The 18,305-nt window shown below is 42.0% G+C and overlaps 1 protein-coding gene across 2 annotated transcripts; it reads right to left on the bottom strand.

Annotated features, from left to right (window-relative positions):
* Positions 1-261: 261 nt before the first annotated feature.
* On the bottom strand, positions 262-16,442 carry MAGT1 (magnesium transporter 1). 2 transcript variants are annotated; one of them, XM_061598541.1, is made up of 10 exons: positions 16,313-16,442; positions 14,233-14,402; positions 12,633-12,750; positions 11,903-12,043; positions 9,861-10,001; positions 8,852-8,941; positions 5,556-5,619; positions 4,561-4,635; positions 4,047-4,137; positions 262-2,420 (listed from the first exon to the last, which is right to left on the bottom strand). In XM_061598541.1, the coding sequence occupies exons 1-10, from the start codon at positions 16,391-16,393 to the stop codon at positions 2,405-2,407; spliced, it is 987 nt and encodes a 328-aa protein (XP_061454525.1). In that variant the 5' UTR covers positions 16,394-16,442; the 3' UTR covers positions 262-2,404. The 2 variants fall into 2 exon arrangements, with proteins under 2 accessions (XP_061454525.1, XP_061454524.1); XM_061598540.1 differs by lacking the exon at positions 16,313-16,442 and adding an exon at positions 16,173-16,306.
* Positions 16,443-18,305: the final 1,863 nt, after the last annotated feature.

The raw sequence follows: 18,305 nt of genomic DNA on the forward strand, positions 1-18,305 counted from the left end.
TGTGCAATTCTGGATGAGGCTAGTACTGACACTGCTCTCGTTGCTGGAGACATTGCCTGTCACTGTCAAATGTGACAAACAGAGGCAAATGATGGCAACACACTATGTAGATCCTCTCCGTCAATTGCACCCAGGAATCTGCCTACCAAAATCCAGTCTCTTGAGCAGGTCCAGCTTATTTCAAGGGGAAAAATCACAGTGGCCTGCCCTGTACTCCATGAATGGTTCTGTAGATGCGATAATCAAATACAACAGCAGGGGTGCATTTGTAAAGTATTTATTGAAAGTTGTCCAAAATCCCCAGTAGTCCTTTCAATATCCATGCTACAACTGAATGCTATGAGCTGTATAAAAATGCATTTTTAAAATATTTGAGGAGTCAATACCAAAAAATAGACTAATGGTGTTAAGGCACTTGAAATATAATTAAATACAACAAACTTGCATAAGAGAAAACTACTTAATTGAGTTCAGTAGTAGTTGCCTCCAGTCAACTTTGAATGAGAAACATTATTTCCATGTCCTTCCTCTATCTTTACCTCTCCACACCCCCACAGAAGAATTTATTTTTCTTACTCTGTGTAGTCAATCATACCCAGAATTAGACCCCCTTGAAGAAGATAAAAGTTATTAAGACAAGCAGTTGGAGTTTCCCAATAATACATTTCCTAGAATCCTTAACAAGATTTCTTCTAGATCCCATTCCTAGTATCCTCAAGGGCTGTGATGCATAAACCAAGCAAATAATTTTTCCTGAGCATGGGATAAGAGAGGGAACAATTCAAATGGCGCATAATTCCTGCCTGGAGAAAAAGCAGCTAAAGGAGAAAAGGCAGACACTTTTATCTTTAAAAGCGTACAGTTGCAAACTAAGATTCATTATACATGCTGGAATCTTCTCTCATCCTACATATTTCCACTGTATTTAGAGGTAAAGAAACCAGTGGACTCTTACGATATCATGCCAAAGCACTGGCATGTTTGGTGCTTGGCCTGGATTCTGCATGCAAGGTGTTCAGGTTTAAGAGAAGTTGTCCCAATCCAGCAAGGACAATCCACTCACAGAGGCAAGTTTCCACGCATGAACCACCCTTTGACTTGAATCTCAAATGCACAGAAGGGTTATGTGTAGAGCAAGCGGCATACCCCCACTCTAGCACCTGGAATAGTAGGCATATCAAAGGATACTGAATCAAAACCTTATGTTCACCCCGTAAATGGCAATACAAACAGCTTTAATAGTGCCATTAATTAGTTTGGGGGATTAATCTCCTTAGCTCTACCCCACAACAGTGAATTGGTACTATCAAGGCTGATCACACCAACTTTGTTCGGCTGGTGATTATGGGTACGGCAGACTGATGTGCACAAAGATCAGGGCTGTATGCTTTTCAAACCCAAACAGTTAAACAAATTCCTTTATTGAACAAAGGTCTGCTGGGTCTAAAAGCCCACATAACAGTTTTGATATCAGAAAATACTTTCTGGTAGTCACTGGGCACATACTAAGAGGTCGATGCGCTAATCTGGAGGAGTTCTCAAGTAGATTACAAAACAGCTGCAACACAGATGGCCTTATAAGATGGCAGTATTGTTGAAAGATACTCCCATGCTTTTCAAGAAAAGAAATCTTCAGGAAGTCACCCTACTGAATTGTGTATTTTAAAAAAGTTTAACATCCTTCTTTTCCCAAGTGGCTCTTGCATTGTAACATGTTGCACAAAAACATGGTTAAAAATGTGATCAATTGCAGTAGAATCACCTAGAATCTGATCAACTGCCTTTACAATGAGGGACATATTTAATGGTCTGAAACAAAGAGTCCTCTGCACTAGGGGAAAAGTTCTCATGCTGGAAATACTGCAGTGTCAGACTGTTTTAACAGATGAAGCCAGAATCCAAAGGGCTGCATGGAAAATTGCACATGCACATGGTACTGTTTCTGAGCATCCTGCTCCCTTGTGTCAGCAGCCCTGGCACTCCCCAATGAGCCTCCTCTGAAACTCAGGAACTTTGAAAAGATCCAGCAGTACATGAAATGGTACGTAGTGGCAGAGGTGATGATCAGGGTGTCTTTGTGCACAACAGAGGTGCCTAAACAATACAATATGTGCCTAAAGAGGGCCTTTAGACTGTGGCTTGAGAATTAAAGTGTAGTTTTCTTTTAAACCAATCTGAAACCAAGAACCCAGATTCAAAATTTAAAATTATACTTGGGCTTAAAGTAAATGGAGAACATGAACATGTCTTAATACTCTCCATGACTTTTAGAGCAAATTGCTTGTCTTGTCAAGGCACTAGACATCTTTGGTTTGGTGTGCAATAGTCTGGTTCCTATTAATTTCAAACAGAGGTAGACGGTCCACATATTTCATGCTTCAGGATAACAGAGATGCAACATTCTTTAACTCATTAGGAAGCTAAAAAATGACAAAAAAAATTCAGGTTACCAAATTAAAATAAGCAATTATTGGTTGCAAATCCGAAAGATACTAAGCGAACATCCACCGACTTCACAGAAATGTAAAATGTACTTGCATCATGATATGACACATTTACATTTTGGTGAGCATTGTTTGGACACGTAACAGAAGATATGCAACAGAAGCACTGACTAGAAAGGGGATGGCAGGAAACTAGTTTACAACAGAGATGAAACAAGCCAAGCTAATGGTGTCAGATGGCACTAAAATGTTGTCCAGTGGTGAAAAATGGACAGTACTGAAATGGCAGCAGTCCTGGAGGGTTTGCCTGTGACTGCCCTTCCTTATCCCATTCTTCTTCAGTCAGAATGCACTTGTGGGCATCTCACAGCCTCCTTTGAGCCATGCAAGAGGCACTGCTTGGAGCGCTCTTCTAGGGTCAAACGGTAACTAAGGTAATGCAACTGTGCTGACTGATCAGTTAGATAACCAGAGCGCTATACAAAGCTCGCATGAAAGGTGCAGCACACTTTTTACACTGTTTTTACATTTCAGGATAGGGATTCCTGTTAATGGCTCTCTGTAGGGGAGAGCCCAGCACTCAGTGGTAGAACACATGCTTTGCATGCAGAAGGTCTCAGGTTCAACCCGTGCCATATTCAGTTAAAATAATCCTCAAGTCGCAGGATTGGAAAGAGATTTCTGCCTGAACCCTTGAAGGGCCACACCAGACTACAGGAGGCAGCACTGGACTAGGCAGACCAGCTGTTTGATTCATAGATATGGGGGCGTTTCTGGTGTTTGAATAGACTGAGTGACTATCTGGAAGTGTGCATACACATATATGCTTGCAAAAGCAGCTTGGGGATTTAACATGGGAGCTTTTATTTCTTGAAGAAGAAAATTGGGCAAGTACAATGTACCAATACCGCCTTCTTTTAAATAATTTTCACACCAAATACCCATTTTTTTCCTTTTTAAACTTAAAGTTTAAGGTGTAGTTGGAATGTTGGGGTTTCTGAGAGGGAAGTCTCAATATTTTTGATGTACATACTCATATATGCACACTGCTCTATATCATGATTCTCAGAATGCACTCGGCTTGATCTTCCAATCACTCTGGTAGTCAAAAGTATTTTTAACTTCCCTGGGATGTATACCAATGGCATAGTTTAAGTCAGGTGTCACCAACATGGTGCCCTCCAGATGTTGCTGCACACTGCCCATGCTGTCTAGGGCTGATGAGAGATGGAGTTCAACAACATCAGAAGGGCCACAGGTCTCATCTCTGCTTTAAGTCAACACATGCAGCAGCTGATGGATTCTGAGCCTAGTGCCTTCTCCCTTCAAGTCCCATTTAAACTACCTGTCTGCAGGCAGGAGCCTGTGCATTTTATTTTTATAACAGCACCTAGTCCTAGCATATTTAAGGGACTTCTCTAAATACTCCTTTCTAAATTACAAAGTAACATAAAACATGTTTAGCTTTTTAAAAATCAATAGTATGGTTCAATCCAAACACATTATGTAGGACTGTTTTTATATGTGCCCTTCATGTCAGAAGAATCATACCAAAGTTCTATTTATTGGAGTAGGTCAATTTAAACAGCAAAAAATACATACCTGTATGGATAGCCATGGTACTTAGATCTAAATATTGAGAGCAGCCAGCTGAAGAACAAGACCACCAAACCAATGCCAGCCATACACATTACTGTAGAAAATTAATCACAGAACAAAGTCAGTTTGCGAGAACAGCTTAAAAATCATCCATCATGAATTGTGGGATTTAAAAATGCTTACTGATTGTCTACATGCAGTAGAAAATACTAATAGGCATCCACAGAAGCAGACGAGGCCAACAAAACATTTACCACTGAAAACAACAAACCTATTCTCATTGACAACATGGCTGCCAGAGGAAAGGTTTTCCCAAGTACCAAAATACTCTCTCACACTCACTCACTCTCACACTCTCACACACACACACACTCTCTCACACACACACAGAGAGAGAGAGAGAGAGAGAGAGAGAGAGAGTCTCCCTATCATGGCATTCACTATTTAAAACACAACAGAAAACATTCCGGGCCCAGTAAACAAAACAGTGAATGATGGTGTCTGAATTGGTACTTACTTTTTCTCTTCCCCACCTCCAGGTCAGAAGTAGCAGCTTCATGCAGGAGCACCATCCCAAGAGTAACACCAGCATCTGAGAAAGCTGTTTAAGGCTAAACCACTTGAATAGACTGAACGAAAGTACATTCTTCTTCAACTTCTTAACTGCACATGTTGTTAAACATTTAGGAAGATCATGACCTTTGCTGTAGTTGGTACAGTTTAGAAAAGCGAATGAAATGTGAACTCAGCAACACTGCACTAGCATTCTGAGCTGCACAATAAAGAAGGGAGGAAGAGGACAGATCAAGAGGTTTTAGGCCTTTGCATTCTCAAAACGTTGCTTGGTTTCATTTCAATTTCCAGTAATTGGGCAAGAAGCTACTGTGTCCCCTTTGTGCTTGTTATATTTTATGCACAATTAGAGGCAGGCAGCAGTGGCGAGGGAAACACTGGATTAGGAAAGCAAGACAAAATCCACAATGGAAAGCAAAATCAAAGAATTTGTGGCACCTTAAAAAGACACATTTACAGTGGTAGAAACTTTCATAGATAAAAACCAAATCCACACTATTATTTTCATTTGGCACAGACACACAAGTACAGAGGAAAATCTTACAGGCTGTGACAATTGGATATCAAGCTTAAATGTATACAAATAAACACAGGAACCGTTCACAACAACTACAGGTAATACCAAACATCCTAAGGATGTCTGCCCTTAAAAATAAGATTAGGCCTACTCAGAGTAGACCCCCATTTAGTTCCATCAGTTTCCATGGGTCTCCTACTTCCGTCGGCTACCACCTCTATGTACCTGCTGCTCCTACATGGTGCTCCCAGTGGTCTCCCATTCAGATGACCACACATGCGTCAGCGTCAATAAGGCTTCAGCATCTACTTGCTTGACCTGATCGATGCCTTTTTCCTAAGATGCAAAGTCACCAGGGCAAGTCCCGGGAGACTGAGATATGCTATCTTGCACGAGCAAGTATTTGTCATTAAGAAGGATACTAAACAACAGAACAATGTGTGTTTCAGCAACAAATTGAGCTTGACTGCTGCCATGGATATAGTTCTGCAAGATAAAGGTTTAAAATTATTCAGTTACAAACATTTTATATTCACTTTTTTATGGTAAGCGGTATTCAGAGGGGGTTTACCCTTGCCTCCCTCTGAGGCTAGTCCTCCCCAGCTGGCTAGAGCCTGCTCAGCTTGCCACGGCTGCACAAGCCAGCCCCTTCCTTGTCCGCGACTTCCAGCTGGGGGGCAACTGGGCTCCTTGGGACTATGCCGCTTGCCCACAGCTGCACAGGTAGCAGAGCATGTAACTCCTGAGCCACTCACTGTGCAGGTGATCTTTAGCTGGCCCTTGACACCCAGGAGACACAAGCGGGGATTTGAACTCAGACTCTGGACTCCCAGCCACACTCTCCTCCCCACAAAATTCCTGAACAGTATTTGCACACACACACTCACACATACATCTACATGGGGATGAGCGGCCAGGTCCAGCCAATCCCCACTTAACACTACAAAACTGCTCCAGTCAGTAGTTCTTGCCAGAGCATATTTTGGCAACATTGCTATGTCTGCCTTTTTAGGTCAGCTGATGCTCCATGGAATGGCCCAACCCCTGCAAGGAACTGCTTACCACAACTACATTTCTGCATGTGCAGCAGTTATTGCTTCCCACATTTAAAGTGCTGGCTTTAACCTACAAAGCCAAGAGCTCAGGTCTCTGTGCTAAACACTGTCTTGTCTATGTGTCACCCATCACAATCTCAAAAGCAAGGGAGAACACTCTACTAGCTATGCCATTTACCCAAGAGCACAAAATAAGGCATGTCAGGTAGCTGTCCTGTAACTACCAATTCCCTTCACGTGGAGGCTCACCCAAGTCCAAGCCTGAGCATTTTCCAGAAGTGCTGCAAGAGAATCTTGTTTGCCCTGGCTTTCAGATGCTATAGTGAAGCTGGTTTTGAGCAGGTTTGTTAGATGTGTTATGATTGGTGGGTTTTGAATGCTCTCTTATTAAGAGATCCTGTGACATGCCCTGTCCCAAACATATTTCCTAATGAGATCAGCTCTCTTCACAGGAACCTCTTGACACCCTAAGAGCTGTAGGCGAGGTCTTTTAAGCTGTAACCCAGCCCCATGAATCACATGCCACAGCCTAGCTTTGTAGTCAATTCTGTGTACACAAGTTCATGCTTAGCTTATGAATGTTAGGCCCTAACTAGAATATATGCATGAACAATGTGGCTTTTTGTTTACTACTGAAAAAGAGGACCTGGGGCTAAGATGTGGAGCAGAAGCAGGCCAGGGGAGGAGCTACTTTACCCTTCTTGCTGTTTCCACCTCTAAAAGCAATTTTTTTAGACAACACACAAAACTGCATAAGAGATTGTACTTCCAGACAATGCAGGTTCACCTTCTCCCTAAGTATAAGGTATGTAAAGGAGCAGTGAGGAAGACTTAAAAGGTCATTGGTCTCTCTCTCACCCTTCTTCCCCTTTGACAGCTGTGCAACTTCTGCTTGAGCATGCTCAGATGAATTTACTACCAATGTTTAGCTTCTGCAGCTTTACCCAATATACAGATCAGCAGTAAAATAAGAACAAATCCAGGAAATACGTTTCTGCAATGAACAACATGTAGTAGAAGGAAATGAGAGGCAAAAGTGTATGTATTTTTAAAACTGAAAATGCCAGATTTAGCAGCACTACTGTGACTGGGAGTATGTGAGAATCTGAAAGCAGTGAAGAGTTGCTTAAAACAGCCACACCCCATTCACTTTTACTGCACCATAGACAGTCTTAGTTTCACATTTAGGAGGCCTATGGGTACAGAAAGCAGGAGCCATGGCAAACTGAAGGAAGGGTAAATCCCAATGAGGCACCTCTTTAAGAAGCAAAAGAGATTTTAAAAAAAAGCATGAGATTTCAGTACAAAGAGTGACAATTTTGATTGACAAAGCAGTTATCGTCAGCTTAGGGCTGTAATGTTAAATTGATCAATTAGATTAACTGATGAAAAATCTTTTGATTACAAAACAGCAGCAACTAACAAAAATATTTTAAAATATTTCCAAACCCATGAGTGTCTGTCTCCTTGGAAGGGGCATTCCTCTTTCTTACACACAAGAAGGAATGTCTCTTCTGATATAGTGTTTGCATATGTTGCAATAGGGACTGTCTAAAAAACCACTTTCCCTTTTCTGAACTACTGTTTTCATGCGACATCTTGGTTAACTACATCTCGATGATGCACTCTGCGTGGGGCTGTCGTTCAAGTTGAAACTGCAACTGGTACAGATTGTGGCAGCTAAGTGCTCAGATTATATTACACCTATTCGGTATCAGTTAAATTGGCTGCCTATTCGCTTCTGGGCTCAATTCAAGATGCTGGTTTTGACTTTTAGAACCCTAAACAGCTTGCAGCTACATAATCTGAAGGACCACCTACATTTGTATGAGCCAGCCCAAACATTTAGATCAGCAGAGGCCATGCTCTCTGGCTCATTAGCAAGAATGTTTAGGCTAGTGAGTACAAGGAATAGTGCTTTCCCAGTGGGGGTTCCATACATGTGTAGCTTCTTCTCCAGAGAGGCACATGTGGTCTTGTGCTGGTCTTTAGAAACACTCTCAAGACACATTTATTCAAGTCTCTGGTTGAGTTATGTGGTACCTGAAAAAAACTTTAGCTGCTGCTGCTTTGGCAGGGGGAGGGGTTGTATTTTCATGTTTTAGAGTTTTTCAAGTGTATCCTGAAAGACAGGTTAAATATTTTTATAAATAAATAAAATTTTTATAATAAATAAAAAAGTGATGCTGATTCAGTGTTAGTAGATGATGTTAGTCAGCAACAATTTATTTTATTGAGCCATAGTCTCAAACTGATTTAAGCCCTTTCTAATTATGAGTGACCGTAAACACCAGGAACACATTTCAGAATTCTAATTCTTAAAAGGCAAGTCCCATCAGTCGTCTACCAGGCAGTCAGAAGATAAAAAAGGAAATACTGCATGCAGTGGGACAGGAAGGGCACCCCTCTAGATCAAGAACTGGCACTTACAGATGAGTGTCCCACCTCTTCAAAAAACAGAAGAGGTTGGAAAGGCTTCAAAAAGAAAAAAAGTAAGGTCCAAAACAAAGATCGAGAATGCTACCTATGCTGCAACAGCTGCTGAAGAACCATGACTTATCTAATGTTTAGAGAACTAGATTTGTTAATGTTGCTTGCTACAAGGTCAGGAAATGAAAACAAATCCAGTTTTTAAGTTCGCCATTTTTTAAATCCACACCTACCACTTGACCCGTATGAGGATTCTTATGAGCATACGGTGGTCCTCTGATGTGATTCCACATTTGCCCCGATGTCATTGCTAGAACAAAACACTGGAAACCAACAGATTGTGAAATCAGCAACCATGTATGCATAAAACAAAATATCCCCAATATTGTTCACAACTTAAACTGACCCAAACTATACTAGTCATAAGAGTTGCTTCATCATTTTTTCACAGCTTCACATTTTAGAGAAATTCTGAGTTTGCATCCCAATTTAGTTCTCAAAATGAATTTGTATTAAATATTCATATAACGACTGGATATTATCCATATGTGGCAGTCCTGTTATGTTACACAATCCTGTGACATCGCCAGGAGTGTCCCATCCACAAGCAGCTGCTAATGCTGAAGTTACCCCAAGCAAAGCAAAAAAACCCCCATTTTCTGAACCCAACAGAAGAGTTATCAAAAGGTAATGAAGCTGTTTTATTTCCTTTAAAATGTAAACTCCCAGCAATATTTTTAACTTTAACAGCAACTTTAGCTGCAATCCTATAGTCCCAACAGGCACAGTATTCTTCAGATCTCCCTCTCCAAGGACAGGGAGAAAGGTCCAACCTCAGACAGGGAGATCTGTCCTCATATGCCTGCTCTGTGATGCTGCAAAAAAGGACTGCAGCCTGTGCCCCTCTCACTTTAGAAGTCTGAAGGTGGAGAGGCAAACAGAAGACATTTTAGGAAAGGCTATAAATCCACAGGATCCAAAGCCCTTCTGTTCCCCAAAACTCCCCTGGAACAGGGGACAACCTATGCCAGCCCTACCACTAGAATCAATGGGAATGGAACTTTTAAAAAAATAGAACAAGAAAGCTCCTCTGTTAATTACATTGCCAAACAGAAGAATATACAATATAGCCAGATCAGGTTAGAGGTGTGTGTAGATGCAAGGAATAGGTCAAGTGACTTGGAGGAACTAGAGCAGGGAACGAGGAAACATTGTTTAGAGCTTTGACGTTAATTTGCTTACCAAAGCAGCAAAAGCCCAGCCTGTCTTGTTATAAAGAAAATCCAGGTTGGTTCTCCTTAAGTACACAAGGCCACCAATAACAGTGAGCAGCAACCCCAACATCAAGGGTCCAGCATAGTTTGGAGGCCTTATCACGCGAATCTGTGACAGTCAAAAAACAGTTTGCATGTTAAAGTTGCGACCCAGAAACCAGCAGGACTCCGAAATGCTGGCATCAAGATGCTGACTAGTGGGGCTCAAGCAAGGCACTAACAGTGCGTCCCCTTAAGCAGATATATAAGCTGAGAATTCCCCTACTTGGCATCTGACCCCTCTTGGGTGCTTCATGAAAAGCGAAATTGGTAGCTTTGCTGAGGTGGTGGGGCCCTTTGCCAAGACACAGCCTTGGGACCCTCACAATACAAATTGCCACCTTCAGGAATTGGCCCTGAACAGAATGCATGCGTGGCGGCCCCCACTCTCTGGAACTCCCTCCCGTTCGATCTTCGACATGCCCCTTCCCTGGATGCATTTTGCCGAGCATTAAAACCTGGCTCTTTGGACAGGCCTTCGGGACCTCCGGGGTGGGCTAAGCTTTTATCACTATTACTGAATGCCCGTTGTTTACATACTGTTTTATGCTGTAATTTAATCCTTTATTGTCGACTGTATTGTATTGCTATGTATTTTAAATCGTATTTTAAATTGTATTTTACTGGAATTTAATTGTGTATGTCGCCTAGAGTGGCCTTGGCCAGATAGGCGACACAAAAATTAAATTATTATTATTATTATTATTTTAAATGTGGATTATGATGTTCAAGTTTTATAATTAAATATGTTGTGAGTCACCCTGGGAAAAATGTTTTAAAGGCAATCTTAAATAACAAGCTAGGTTTGGAAAATAATGGCTACAATTTCTACAGCAGTAAAAGCTGCCATTTATTCCTCTGTGGTGACGGAGGAAATCTGCACAAAAACACATAAAGGCTCCAATAATTCTTGAACAGCTTCGCTTGGAGAAAGACGGATACATTTTTGAAAAGAGAGCAAAGATACTTCAATTTCTAAAAAACCATTTGAAGCATCCCATAAAGAAAACTGCTGATGAACAGTAACATTTAAGTATTCATATAATGTTCCATATTTATTTTTAATTACATTATACCCTGTTGCTCCCATAAGATACTCAAAGTAGATTATGATTAAAATATAACCACCAAGCATATTTACAAAAATACATGTTGAAAGAGAAAGTGCTTGAACTTGAATGCAACCCCCCCCCAATCCATGATGTGGGGCTTACCACGCCACAGTGGGGTGGACATTCCAACCCGAGGTGTCACTACCAAGACATTCCTGCTCCAAGCTGCAGCCAATCTGACCTTGTGGGTCAATGGCGCAGATGAAGAAAGATTTTGCCTACAGGCCTCTAACAAAGACATTTAAACTATTTACAGCCGCAATTATATGCGCATTTATGCAGGGACAATCCACATGGAACACAGAGTACTTACTCCCAAGTAAACATGCACAGGATCAAGCTGTAAGATGACTACAGCTACCATACTTTTTTTTAGAATGCGCTGAAAATAATTTGAAGGTGACACAAGAGTACATACACCAAGATATCAAAGAGGCATTTCAGAAAAGATGTCCAAATTACTGATAGTGCTATACCAGGATGCTTATGATAACTGGCCACACTGGAAATAAAATTTACAATTGCCTCCCCATAAAAATCAGTTCAATGCACTGACTTTCTTCACCCACTGTGGTAAGCATTAAAAACATATTTGTGCTATATGAAATCATAAGACTACACAAACTGTTCTGGTTTAGAGGAAATAATTGTCTTGAGTGCCTGTCTGTATTAGAAAGGGTGGCCAAGTGCTCATAAATTTGTTATCTTCATGTGGTGATCTTGCAGTGTGTGGCAAAGCAGAATGGCTATACCCCCAGCTCTACAGAACCATTGCCAACAGTACAGAAGCAGATTTCTTTTCTGTACATTGCAGTTAGAAGCACAGCACTGCACAGAGGTCAGTCTGGACTTTACTTACATTCACATCAGTCCTATCAGCTACCCAGCGGGCAAGCTGTTCAGCTGCAAAACCTCGCACTTGTAGCTCGTACGTGTCACTTCTTTTCGGTTTTCCTTTCGGTGGGAAATTAATGAAGGTTGGAGCAGAGTTCATGTTGAGCTGCATTTTTTAAAACACACAAAAAATTTCTGTCACTCAAAATTTCTGTTGAGCTGCCAATATTTAAAATCCATGCTCTAAAAAGCAGCTCACACTTTGAAATTATCCAGACTTTGGGTTGTATTCAAAGTTAGCCATATTCAGAGTAGATCCACTGAAATTAATAGACATGACTAACTTAGGTCCATTAATTTCAGGGGTCTATTCTGAGTAGAACTGAGTTGGATACAATCCATTATAACCTATGAACCAAAACACTTAGATCTAGGTTGCAAACTCCACTGTCTTACATAAATATATGGAGTTCAACTATTAGGTTAAAACAAGAAAAACATGTTTCTTCTCTCTCCCATACTCTTCCATTTAGGTTGCACTGTTCAAACTACTTACTCTTAAATACTCTAGAGAAGAAAGCTATTACTTACAGCCCTAGTCCTTATAACAAAAATCTAAATAAATTTACTGGGGAGTAAGTGGCATAAACATGCTTACGCTTGCTCTAAACATGCAATTTTTTAAAAAAAACCTCATCTCTTTTTCTTAACCTTATTTATAAGGTATAAGTATAAATTCAAAAGAAGCACATTACCATTTGAAATACATCGGAACCTTCATCGAAGTCAACCATGGCAAAAAAGATCCTATTGGTGAATGCACTTGAGTACCGCCATGAGTTTGCCAGAATCTGGTATTCTTCATCAGCTTGTCTGTGTAAATTTAAAAATGTGCTTTTCAAACATCTATTCAGGTCAAAGAGATTTAAAAGCATATAACCCAGGGGTGAGGAATCTTTTGGCTCCACGGGCCAAATCTTTATCAGGACTGGCTTCGTGGGTCAAATTTGACAGGTGGGTGGGGGTCATCCACCAATCACTCATATTACATCATACAATTGACAGATGGGTTGCCCCACACACCTATCAAAATTCTCTGTGTGGTTCCCAAGCACCTATTGTCAATGAGGGAAGCCCAAGAAAGAAGCCTGCCTTTTAAAACGCGAGCTTCTTTCCTGTGCTTCTGGTGGGGGTGGGGGTGGGGGTGGGGAGAGAAAGAAGGTTCCTGGTGCTATGAGAAGCTAGAGACTTCAGAGATTAAAAGGTGGGTGCGAGAAGGGTTACCAAGCCCAACCTCCGACACTGGAGGTTGAAAGGAACATCGCAGAGTGGCTTCCAAGAGCAGTGCTAGGAGGAAACCACTTCTCCCTCCTTGAGCAAGGTATGCTCCTACCACCCATCAATGCCCTGCTCCAGCAAAGGAGCAATTGGGAGCCCAACTTTAAGCACATGACTGTTCCTTTGAAACCCCACCCTTAACCTCCCCACACCTGATGCCTTCAGGGCCAAATGGAGAGACCTGGCAGCCCAAGTGTGACAAATGAGCTGGAGGTTCCCCACCTCTGAATCAGTCTATGAGAGGTTTCAAGAAAGTAAGCCCACACCTTTGCATTGATGCCAAGGCTATTTAGGTACCAGTAGTGATCATGCAGTCACAAGTCACCACTACAACAGCCTCTGAAATGACAAAGTAAGGATGCACATGCTTCCTGGAGTTCTCACAAAGTTGCCATTTTACTTTCCTTGGAGAATGTCTTTCATCTAATATGTTTCAAATAACATCACCACTCCATCTCAACTACTGCGGTACCAACAAAGAAAGTCTGACACTTCCTTGCAGCTGGATCCCTCCTGTCAGTTGGTATTGCATTGATAATAATTCTAGAGTCTATGCAGATAAGAGCAGATGGCACTTTCACATGTAGGCAGGTAGAAGTCGTCTATAATGGCAAATGCTAAACTAATTAAAGATAAATTAGTCTGTGAATCAGGTGCTTGCTTGAATAAGGTTTAGAGACCACAGTCCCTACAAAAATGGCTGACAGACATTCTCACTTTCAGGCACTTCAAAAAATGCAGGATACAGTAATTTCAACACAAAAGCCAACCCTCTGTATATGACTGCGGACATTTTTCTTAAAAAATAATGTATAAAGAGTATCAGATTATAGATTGCTGCTTCATCCATCTTTTGGCACACCTGATTTTTGGCATGCTAGCATGGTGCTTTCCCCTTGAATACAAGAAAAATAAGCTTGAAGTAAAAAAGATAAAACAAAGGAGAAATATATTGACATCAAACAAACATACAAGCTTTTCTGTAACCACAAACTTCTAAGCAATATAAGTCCATACTTGCACACAACACATTGTCTGTGAGGCTGAAGAGCGGTGAACATAACAATCACAGAGTAGTTTCTCGGTGGTGACTTTATAAGACGACGAAATTTGTCACCATTCAGTCGAATAACCGATCTTTTGTTGGTCCATTCCATCAGTTGGCTCACTTTTTCTGAAAGCACCATCTAAAACAAAATTGGAAAATATAAGACAGCTTCACTGAGCATTAAAACAAGTTTTCCAGGAGTCTAAGCTGTCGTAACTCAACCTCGATGATCATGCATTAAATTTAAATGACACACGTTAGGTTCATAGTCCTGGGGTCAAACCCAACTCCTGCCAAGTTTGGCTGAGGGATTGTAAGCAGTATACTTATTTCTTCTCTTTAGCCTTTCCTTCTCCTTCCCTGAGAAATTAACAACTTCTAGCAAACTTGAACAAAACACAACTGGACCAGATATATTCTCATTTCCTCTATTTCCCAATTCTGTTTCTTTACAGCACCTAAAACTAGAACCAGGGAAAACAGTGTGAACAATTGCTTCCTCAGTGCTGTGTAAAAAGTCTTCCCAACATGGTGTCCTAAAGATGTTGGCAAGTAACAGCTCCCATCAGCCCCAGCAAGCATGGGTAATGGTCAGCGATTATGGAAGATAAAGGCAGTAGGCTGGCTCTTGACCACACAACATCCTGCTTGCATATGTGTGCCAAGGTATCATACTGTATCATCACCTTAGCTTTCTCTACTATTGCCCGTCACTCAGTTCCTGATGGGTGGCCATGCTTTTCAAATCCTTTCGCCCAGTGTAGATGGAGGGGATCTACCCATCGCTTTCTCTCCATGAGGGAAACACATCCCTTTCTAAATGCCCTCTCTTGCAGAGGAACCAGGCCAGTGAAGAACTTAGCTAGCAACACTGCTTGCTCCTGCGCCTTTAACCAGGGCTGTGGAGTCGGTACACCAAACTCTCGACTCCAACTCCTCTGTTCGACTCCGACTCCACCCAAAATTGCTTCCAACTCCACAGCCCTAGATGTCTTTTTAAATTGGAAGCTCTCATAGGAGCATTTTTATCGCTGCCTGAATATGCGCTGATTTTGGCATCACAGCATTTGTCTTCATCTGGGTCCTGACACACAAAATGTTTTCCATCTTGAGTTATGGTGAAATGCTCAACTACAGCTGACTTCATGGGAAGCTTCTTTGACATTTTGAATTTATATTTTAAAAAATTTGTCAATCAAAATTTATTTTGAAGCCGGAGTCGGAACATTTCTACCAACTCCAACTCCATCCAAAATTGCTTCTGACTCTGACTCCACGACTCCACAGCCCTGCCTTTAACTACATACTGATTGTACATAAATAAGACACTTTTCCTGCCATGAAGATGAAGTGTTGGAGGAAACATCTCATATTTAGTTGCAACCTGAGACATTGGTGTTAAAGGCACAACCAAAGCTGCAAAGTTTATTATCATTATTACAACTATTACTACATTATTATTAACCCATCTCTCCACCAGGGAGCTCGCAACAATTCTGCAAGGCTGGCTTAGCCAGAATCGACTGGCCCAAGGCCACCCAATGTACTCCCTGGCCAAATGACCAACAACCTATGAAGCTCCAACAACAGCCTGAGAGGGTAGGAATTCGCAGCTGAAGGTTCCCACAGCGTGGAGGTGAGCAAAATAAGCGGTTATTATAAGGCCCAGCAGTGGCTGGCGGAGGGAGAAAAGGGGCACTCCACACATGTTCAGCAACACTCTCTTCCGTAACAAGAACCCCTAGGTCGAATACTAAGCATTAAAAAGAGGTGCTGAGGAGCCTGGAACAAACTGAGTCCCGGAAGAAAGGGATGTGGTTGGCTGGATGACCTCGACGTACCCCCTGAGTCTCTCCTCCTCGCCAGGAGCCCGACCAACCTCGGCCCTCCTCCAGCCCGCCCCACTCACCTCCTTCTTCTTTTGCCCTCCGACGCCGGAGCCGACAAGCACGACCAAGAAGCCCAGCAGAACCCTCAGTGGAACCGCCATCAGCGAACCGGCCTCCTTCCCCTCAGAGATAGGAAAGGCACACACATAAACGCACTCACCGGCAGCTCGGCGCCCATTGGCCAGGCCGCGTTTCGAGCCAGAACCGGATTGGCCAAGCGGTATTTCCGCTGTCTCGACATTGGTCCACTCCGCTTCCTGTTTCGCCGACTCTCCGCCCGCAGCCGAACTTTTACTTTTTGGACTAGAAGTGGAGGAACGGAGGAGGAGGGGCCGGAAGGACGAATTAGAATGGGACGAGTTGTTGCGGTGTGATTGGTCGATAGAGCCCAAGAGGGCGGGCCTCGGGTTAGTTGACAGACAGGCCGAAGTGGAGAAGCGCGCGCAGCTGCTCTGGCTCCTGCCGCGACTTAAAAGCGTTGCAAGGGAAGGAAGGAGGCGGGCGGTGCCTTTGAAATTGGAAGTGCCGGCAGTGTGGCCTCATAGCTTCGAAGAGAGAGGCACAGGGATGCCTTTCTTCTCAATTAATTAATTAATGGCCTATTATTTATTAATTATCTTAATTATTCTTTAACTTATTTAGATAAACCATTTTCTACCATCGTGTTCCAGAAGGAACTATCACTAGCAGCTAAAATGATGAAACAGGTTATCATACTTTGGACACATCATGAGAAGACATGATTCACTAGAAAAGACAATAATGCTGGAAAAAACAGAAGGGAGTAGAAAAAGGGGAAGGCCAAACAAGAGATGGATTGATTCCATAAAGGAAGCCACACACCCGAACTTACAAGATCTGAACAGGGTGGTTCCTGACATGTTATTGGAGGTTGCTGGTTTGTAGGGTTACCATAACTTGTAATTTGACTTGAAGGTACATAACAACAACAATAATAATAATAATAATGTGGAGAGCCAGTGTGGCGTAGTGGTTAAGGTGCTGGACTATGACCTGGGGGACCAGGGTTCAAATCCCCACACAGCCATGAAGCTCACTGGGTGACCTTGGGCCACTCACTGCCTCTCAACCTCAGAGAAAGGCGATGGTAAACCACCTCTGAATACCTCTTACCATGAAATCCCTATTCATAGGGTTGCCATAAGTCGGGATTGACTTGAAGGCAGTCCATTTCATTTTTCAACAGGCAGAGAAATAAAATAGAACTTTAAATAAAATAATGATAAAACATTCATTCCCTCGCCAAACAACTGCCTATATGAAATATACAACCAACCAATAATAATAATAATAAATACCCTGATAGCCACAAAATCATAAAACCAGAATTGCAAAACAGCCAGCAGAATTAACATATGTAAGAAGATGGGACAATTTTTTTAAAAAAAGAAATCCTTTGCTTCATGTCAAAAAGGACAATAAGGTGGGTACTAGGCAAACACAAAAGCTGGTGCCATAATTAATTTGTTAGTAATCACAAAGCTCTTTGTTTTTCTCTCTCGGGTCAGTAATCCTTTTAAATTGGTACAGGATCTGCCTGCCTGAGGAGTCCTGTGAAATGAAGTAGTGATGGCAACCTACTTGGAGGATTAGACAAACTCATAGAGGATAGCATGATATGGCTACTAGCCATGATGACTATGTTCTGCCAACAGCGCTGGAGGCTGTATGCATCTGAATTTCAGTTGCAAGGAAGAGCACGTGGGGAGAGTGCAGTTGCCCTTCGGTCTGTTTTTAAACTTCCAACTGAGGCATCTGGCCATTGTGAGAACCGGGTGCTGCACATAGCCATTGGTCTGATGCAGCGACCAGGCTCTTTTTATGTTCTTATGAAAGCTGGCATATTTAGTTTATTTTTAGTTATTTTAAATGAAAGCATTTCTAACCTGGTTGACCACTGTGGTTGGCACCTGGTTGGCCACTGTGAGAACAGGATGCTGGACTAGATGGGCCACTGGCCTGATCCAGCAGGCTCTTCTTATGTTCTTATGTAACCCTTCCTCATATGATCCCAGGGCAGGTTGCAGTACAATAAAAGTACCATGATAAGAGCAGATAAAAGAACAACATATCCTTAAAATCCAGCTGTTAAAAACAAAGTGAGCCACACATGGCTCCTGATTTTGTAGAGG

This window comes from Rhineura floridana, chromosome 16 (assembly GCF_030035675.1).
Source record: "Rhineura floridana isolate rRhiFlo1 chromosome 16, rRhiFlo1.hap2, whole genome shotgun sequence".
NCBI lineage: Eukaryota > Metazoa > Chordata > Lepidosauria > Squamata > Rhineuridae > Rhineura > Rhineura floridana.

Excerpts from the sequence above, each read along its gene's own strand:
- MAGT1 (XM_061598541.1), bottom strand. The coding sequence starts at position 16,393 with ATGTCGAGACAGCGGAAATACCGCTTGGCCAATCCGGTTCTGGCTCGA. Across the intron at positions 14,403-16,312 it reads CAATGGGCGCCGAGCTGCCG|ATGGTGCTTTCAGAAAAAGT; the intron begins GTGAGTGCGTTT and ends ATTTTGTTTTAG. Across the intron at positions 4,636-5,555 it reads ACACATTGTTCTGTTGTTTA|ATGCTGGTGTTACTCTTGGG; the intron begins GTATCCTTCTTA and ends CAGCTTTCTCAG.